At 54.1% G+C, this 7,529-nt stretch overlaps 1 protein-coding gene across 1 annotated transcript; it reads left to right on the top strand.

Annotated features, from left to right (window-relative positions):
- Positions 1 to 2,608: 2,608 nt before the first annotated feature.
- On the top strand, positions 2,609 to 4,785 carry JUNB (JunB proto-oncogene, AP-1 transcription factor subunit). Its single transcript, XM_042454862.1, has one exon. It carries the CDS (start codon positions 2,979 to 2,981, stop codon positions 4,035 to 4,037), a length of 1,059 nt encoding a protein of 352 aa, XP_042310796.1. The 5' UTR covers positions 2,609 to 2,978; the 3' UTR covers positions 4,038 to 4,785.
- Positions 4,786 to 7,529: the final 2,744 nt, after the last annotated feature.

The raw sequence follows: 7,529 nt of genomic DNA, 5'->3' as shown, positions 1-7,529 counted from the left end.
AGGAATTGAGAATGTCCCTTGGCCTTCCAGATCCTGGAGTCTCATCATCTCTCAACACTAGCTGTGCTTCATGTTTCTATAAGGATGGCATGTCTAAGCACTATAATACACATGAGTCTTTAGATGCAGAACTCAAGATAAGTTCTTCCAGAAGAACGCCTTCCTTGGCATTTGGTAACGCTGGAATCTTTTCCAAGGCAAAAGAACCAGGTGGGGCTTTAGGTGCCTGGAGAGTGAAACCAACCTGCAACTACAAGTTTTAAGGGAAACACCTTGATCTGTCACACCTCTCCAGCCTATAGTCCAAGAAGGTCTGGTGGTTTATGAGACATTACTGAATTATATCTCCAGAGTATATATTATATTATTCTATAATATATCAGAGTAACTCTCAGAAACAACAACAAAGTTTTCTAAGCCGAGGGAGGGGTGTGTGGAAGACCACCCAGTGAGCGGAAAGTCTGTGAGGATCTGGAACCAGGGTTTTGGTCCCAATTCAAAGCAGGACATGGAACAGCACTGGCTCCCCCTTAATGTGGCAAAATCACCAACTATTGCTTAACACCCCTCTTCAGACCACAGTATTAGCTTCCAGAGACCTGTATTTGTTGTTGTTATGTGCCTTCAAGTCGTTTTCGACTTATGGACACCTAAACACAAACCCATCATGTGGTTTTCTTGACAAGTTTCTTCAGAGGGAGTTTGCTTTTGCCTTCCTGAGGCTGAGAGAGTGTGACTTGCTCAGAGCCACCCAGTGGGTTTCCAAAGCTGTGCTGGGATTTGAACTCACATCTCCTGGAGTCATAGTCCTGTGCTCAAACCACTACCCCACGCTGGCTGTTCAGGCTTATCTTTACACACAAGAAATAGCACTCATAGGGCCAAGTGGTGCTCATCTATTCAGAAGCCGGCCCCACCGAGTCCAACAGGACCAGATGCCATAACCACAAAAGAGGACATGGCATTTCAAAACAGAGGGTATTCGAGACAAGTGGAGGACATGACCAAATAAGAGTTAATAACGCTCCTAGAAATGTAAATCTGTGCTTCTTTGTTGTTGTTGTTGTTGTTAGCTGCCCTGGAGTCAGTTTTGACTCATGGCAACCCTGTGGATGAGACATCTTCAAGAATCCCTATCTTCCACTTCCTTGCCCAGATCCCGCAAGTACTTGCCCATAACCCCCCTGATTGAGTCTGCCCATCTGGTTTGTGGTCTTCCTCTCTTTTCTTCCACCCTCCACTTTTCCTAGCATTATTGTTTTTTTCTAGTGATCCGTACCTCCTCATTATGTGGCCAAAGTATGATAGTCTCAACATGATAATCTTTGCTTCTAAGGAGAGCCTTGGCCTGACCTATTCAAGAATCCATTTGTTTGTCTTCATGGCTGTCCATGGTATCCTAAGTACTCTTCTCCAGCATCACATTTTGAATGAGCTTATTTTCTTTCTGTCTGCTTCCTTCACTGTCCAGCTCTCGCATCCGTACATGGTAGAGGACATTATGGAATTCATCCTGGACAGAAGGCTGAAATGGAGGATGTGCCCTGGAAAAGGAGGACCAACTCTGATCACCCTGTTGTTGTTGTTGTTGTTGTTGCGTGTCTTCAGGTCATGTCTGAATTATCGACCTAGCACAGGCTGTCCTTGTCAAAGTTTCTTCTTAGAGGGGATGCTCACCATAGCATCCCCTTGAGGCTGAGAGAGCGTGACACACCCAAGGCCACCCAACAGGTTCCCACGGCCAAGTCGGATTCAGAGAGCCATAGAATCGTAGAGTTGGAAGAGACAGCAAGGGCCCTGATCCAGTCCAACCCCCTTCTGCCATGCAGGAACTCTCAATCAAAGCATCCCTGACAGCTGGACATCCAGCCTCTGCTTAAAGACCTTCAGGGAAGGAGACTCCACTACACTCCGGGGGAAGAGTGTGTTCCACTGTCGAACAGCCCTTACTGCCAGGAAGTTCCTCATGATGTTGAGGTGGAATCTCTTATCCTGCAGCTTCCGTCCATTGCTCCATTGGGTCCTAGTCTCTGGAGCAGCAGAAAACAAGCTTGCTCCCTCCTCAATATGACATCCCTTCACAATCTTCTTAACCTTCTTCTCTCCAGGCTAAACATCCCCAGCCCCTAAGTCTAACCAGAGCCCAAGGCTCACATAATTTGGGGGGAGAGGAGAGGTCAGCGCCAAGAAGAAGGAGACCAAAGGGCGCTAGGACCGCTCTGCTGCCCTCCCTTCCCACCCGCCGTTGCGTGCGTGCGTGCGTGCCTGCGTGCGTGTGTATTTCCTCCGCTCCCTCTGACGCTCGCGCGCGGCTCCCTCACCACTCCATCCCCCCTCCCCCTCCTCCCGAGGGCTGTTTACTGGAGCACGAGCTGCTCAGGCATGAGCTCAGCCCTCTCTCGCGCTTCCCCCTCCCTCCCTCTCTCCCTCCCACGCATGCGCCTGCGCACTCACTCACAGCCCCGCCTCCATCCTTCCTTGTTTCCTTCCTTCTCCAGGAGCTTGGGGAGGGGGCGGGGCATTTGGAACGGAGCGTTGCTGGGCCTGGCCAATCAGAGCGCGCTTCCGCCGCCGCCGAGCGCGCGGCCAGGATTAAAAAGCAGCGGCCGGGAAGCCGCACGCTTGCAGTTGAGAGAAACTCCGCTCCGGGCCAGGGCTGTTTTGCAGCGGCGTCATCGTCACCCTCGAAAGGCAAAACAACCGCCCAGTTCCTCCTCTCCTCCTTCGGTACGGTACCTGCGCCTTTTCTTCTTGTTTGGTTTGTTTTAAGGGCGGGCCCAGAGTTTTTCTCTTTTGACCGGACGAGGAAGGCAGGCAGGCAGGCAGGCAGGAAGCGAGCCTCCGGCCGAGGAGAGAGCAGGCGGCAGTGGAGCGAGCCTCCCCTCAAAGGCAGAGGCGGACGGGGAGGGAGAAGGCGCTCGGCCCGGGGCCCAGCCGGGCAGGCAGGCAGGGAGGGAGCCAGCCAGCCCTTCCTCCCGATGTGCACGAAGATGGAGCAGCCCTTCTACCCTGACTCCTTTTTCTCCGGCTACAGCCAGGAGTACAAGGCGGCCCTCAAGCCCGGCATGGCCCTCAACCTCTCCGCCGAGCCCTTCCGCGCCCTCAAGGCCCCGCTGCCCCACCATCACCACCCGCACGGCCAGCACCACCAGCACCACCTCCGCGGCCAAGAGGACGGCGGCGGCGGCGGCGGGGGCTACTTCCAAGGGCAGCCCCAAGCCTCGGAGGGCGGGAGCTCCTCTCTGAAGCTGGCCTCTCCGGAGCTGGAGCGCCTCATCGCCCAGAACAGCCACGGCGTGATCACCACCACTCCGACGCCGCCGGGCCAGTACTACTTCCCCCGGGGCCCCACCGAGGAGCAGGAGGGCTTCGCCGACGGCTTCGTCAAGGCCCTGGACGACCTCCACAAGATGAACCACCTCCCGCCCCCCAACGTCTCCATCGGGGCAGTGGCCGCGGCTGTGTCCTCCTCCTCCTCGCCCTCTTCCTCCTCCTCATCGTCCTCCTCCTCCTCCTCCAGCAACGGCTATGGGGCCTCCAGCCTCCCCCAGGAGCCTCCTCCGGTCTACACCAACCTGACCAGCTTCAACCCTCAAGGTGCCCTGGGCGCCGCCTCCTCCTCGCCCGGCTTCCCCAGCGCCAACCTGAGCTACCTGCCTCACCATGGCCTGGGCCTGGCCCACCACCCTCCTCCTCCTCCCCCTTCAAGGGGTGCCTTCAAGGAGGAGCCCCAGACGGTGCCGGACGTCCAGAGCCCGCCGGTGTCGCCCATCAACATGGAGGACCAGGAGCGCATCAAGGTGGAGCGGAAGCGGCTGAGGAACCGTCTGGCGGCCACCAAGTGCCGGAAGAGGAAGCTGGAGCGCATCGCCCGCCTGGAGGAGAAGGTGAAGACCCTCAAGAGCGACAACGCCGGCCTCTCCAGCACCGCCAGTGCCCTCCGGGACCAGGTGGCCCAGCTCAAGCAGAAGGTCATGAGCCACGTCAACAGCGGCTGCCAGCTCCTCCTCACCGCCAAGATGCAACAGTCTTTCTGAGGGGACACTTTGTGGGGGCAGAGGAGATGGGGCCCACCACGGCCATCCTCTTCCACAGCCCCAGAGACACTGTTCGGTGGGTTGAGAGGGGTCTCAGGACACCCAACAGAAAAGTTTACATGGGACTCCCGCGCGCACCCCGCCCCTGGGTGGCCAGCTCTCCTTGTTTTCCAAGTTGTGGTGTGTATGATGACGACAACAACAACATCCGTGACTCTTCTTTCTCTCTCGATCTGGTGGATCCAGAAGCCGACCTGTGCCCAGTGTGTACGAGTTGCTGTTTTGTTGTTTTTCAAAAACCATAGCTGTCTGTGAGAGTGAATTTTGTGTGTCTGTATTTAAAAGGAAGAAAAAGGTCTTCTCCCACCCATTGCTGGATGGTGCGGTGGAAGTGGAGGTACTCTGGACAGAGTCCAAAGAAGAAACTGGCCTCCTGCTGCTGCTGCTGCTGCTTGGTGCCAGGAGGGAAAGGGATGGTCTTCTTTATAACGGGAGCCAAAGGGACCAGAAGAAGAGGCTGGCGGTGGGATCTCTGCCGCCGCCGCTACACCCCTCATCCTTCAAGGGGCCTCCGCATGGACAAAAGGGGCCACCCTGGAGCGGGGAGGGGTTGGTTGTTTACTACTTGTGCTCTTATTTCTTTTTTGAGTCCTCAAATTCATATTTTTTGTTCTCCTTGAAAAGATTGTATTTGTGTTTTTGAATTTTTATTGAAACTATTTAAGTAAACATGTTCTAACTACTTTAATCTGTGTAATCTGTTTCATCTGTCACAAATTGCTCTCTCCCACCAGAAACAGGGTTTTGTTTGGGGGGGGGGGGCGCTCTCAAAGTCCAGCAGGTTCCTCAGTTTGTTTAGGAGAGGAGTTCCAATTCTCCTCCTGCCACTTTGCCTCACTATTTGTAGAGAGGGAAGGGCAAGGTTTCATTTCCATTATTGCTTGGGCAACAACTTAATGGCTTTCCCCTGGTCCCTTCCTGCCTGACTTTATGCTTCCTCCTGACACCCTAAAATGTAAATGCGAAATGAGCTGAGAGCCAGAACCAGGGTGACCAGGTGTCCTCCTGTTCCAGGACATGTCCTACATTTCAGCTTTTTGTCCAGGAGGCATTCAAAAATGTCCTCCATTTTGAGCATGACTTAAGAAGCGTGATGGGTTTAGATTTCTGTGGGTGTTTTGACCATTTATTTGGGAGTGTCCTACATTTGACAGCCCCTTGCCCTCCTTTGTGGTTATGAGATCTGGGCTGCATCCGCACCACAGAAATAATCCAGTTTGACACTGCTTTAACTGCCATAGCTCCATCCTATGGAATCCTGGGGTCTGTAGTTTGCTGTGGCACCAGAGGTCTCTGACAGAGAATGGCTAAATGTCTCACAAAACTACACATCCCTGAATTCAACACCATTGAGGCATGGCAGTTAAAGTGGTGTCAAGCTGGATTATGTCTGCAGTGCAGATGCAGCCTAGGTCACCCTACACAGAACATTCTCTCTTGCCTTAGTTGCCTTTCCTCCTTTATCTCTACTTCTTCCACTTCCCCCGTTTTACCTAATCAATCAGATCTGCGCTTGGTGTGTGTGTGTGTCTAGGGTAACTAGATGTCCTCACTCTCAAAGAGGACAAGCCTTGCAAAATGTAGGACATTCAAGAAGAATGGAGGGAGATGACCCAAGAGAAATTCAAAACACTCAGATAAAATATAAAGCTAGGCTTCTTAGCCCTGCTCCAAATGGAGGACATTTCAGAATTCCTCCGGAACAGAAGGCAGAAATGGAGGACGGCTTCTGGAAAAGGAGGATGCCTGGTCTCTTCCACGCTCAGAATGGAGGACAAGTCCTGGAAAAGGAGGGCCTGTGGTGACCCTGTAGCATCGTGCCTGCTTGGGCTGCATTCTCCCAGGGCTTCGGGGGAGGGGGGCTGTGTTCCCCGGTTCTCTGCTGCCCTCAGTTCCCCAGGGACGCTCCCCTGGTGATGTCAAGCCTGGCCCTTTGATGGAGCCCCTCGGGGCGCCTGCCTGCCTGCCTTGCCTCCCTCCCACACTCGCCCGCTTCCCTTGATCTCTCCAGCGCTGACTTCAGCCTCCAGTGGGCGGGGCCCGCGGGCTTAGCAAGGGCGGGGGCTCTTCCCGGTGACGCAGAGGAAGATGTCCATATATGGTCAGTTTCTGCCGAGTGACGTTTCCGAGCCGGTCGGGCTCCATTCCGGGAACCCCCGCCCACGCTGCCAGGCAGAGGAGGAGGAAGAGGGCGATTTCCAGCCATCGGAGGGGAGGGAGGGACCGGGCTGGGAATGTCCCAGGGCCAAGCAGACCCACCAGCCCCAGGAAGGGCCCCAGCGGGGAAACAACACACACGCAACAGCAGCAGCAACAACAGCAACGCCTTCACACGTTCACAAACCAGCCCAAAACGGAGCATTTCCTGGCCCCTCTTGGTTAACCTTCCCAGCACAAGGTCCCTCTGCTGGGAAGCGAAACCAGAGCGGATCTAGGTGGGCCCAGGCCCTAGATGCATCGCACCGCAGGCATCATCCAGCCTGACGCCACTTTTAACCCAATGGTGGGGACTCTGTACTTTTGTGGGACATTTGGCCTTCTCTGTCGGAGAGCTCTGGTGCCATAATCGACTACAGGGAGGAGGCAGCCACAGCTACCCAAACGTCGTTTGGCTTTCCAGTCTCTCCTTCCCTGCATGAGCCCAGAGCCTGTGGTGCTCAGAGGTACAGAGGTCATACTCTAAGGGACCCCAAGGGCCATCCAGTCCAACCCAGTTCTGCCATACAGGAATTCACAGTGAAAACACTCCTGACAGGTGGCCATCCAGCCTCTGCTTAAAGACCTCCAAAGAAGACGACCCCACCACCTTCCAAGGGAATGTTTTCCTCTGTCAAACAGCTCTTACTGTCTGGAAGTTCCTCCAAAGGTTGAGGTGGACTTTGACACCCCCCCCCCTCAACTGGCAGGAGGCATGTGTGAGGAGCATTCCCTAGCTCAGCCACACTAATACTAGTCACTTCTCCCCCTTTGGCTCTCAAAAAGACCCATCTCTTCAGAAAGCTCCTGCTTTGAAATTCACCCCTTGTACAGCTTATATCACTAGAAGGAGGGAGCTGGGCTTTTATATAGAAGGGATGTGGCCACACAGTTGCCCCGTCAGATGCCCATGCACAGAAAGTGGTATGAGAGTAAAGTCTGAATCTAAAATCCATGGAAGGAGCGAGTTGTGTAGCTGACTCAAAGGAATATGAATCTTAAAATGTGCTTTGGGTTATACATGCCCCCCCAACTCACACACAAACTTCTATTCCGGTCGGTTCCTGTATCAGAAAATGAGGTGACAGTGGCCTGGAGATCGATTTGACTTGCCCCACTGGCAGTTTCCAAAAAGAATGGGAGGCTGCTTCACTAACAACTAATTCTTCAGATGAAAAAGTTTCAGGACAATGAGGTGCCAGTGGACAGCCAGGGAGCACAGCCATTGAACTATAC

Source organism: Sceloporus undulatus, chromosome 2 (genome assembly GCF_019175285.1).
Source record: "Sceloporus undulatus isolate JIND9_A2432 ecotype Alabama chromosome 2, SceUnd_v1.1, whole genome shotgun sequence".
NCBI lineage: Eukaryota > Metazoa > Chordata > Lepidosauria > Squamata > Phrynosomatidae > Sceloporus > Sceloporus undulatus.
This window is presented reverse-complemented; position numbering and strand designations above follow the sequence as displayed.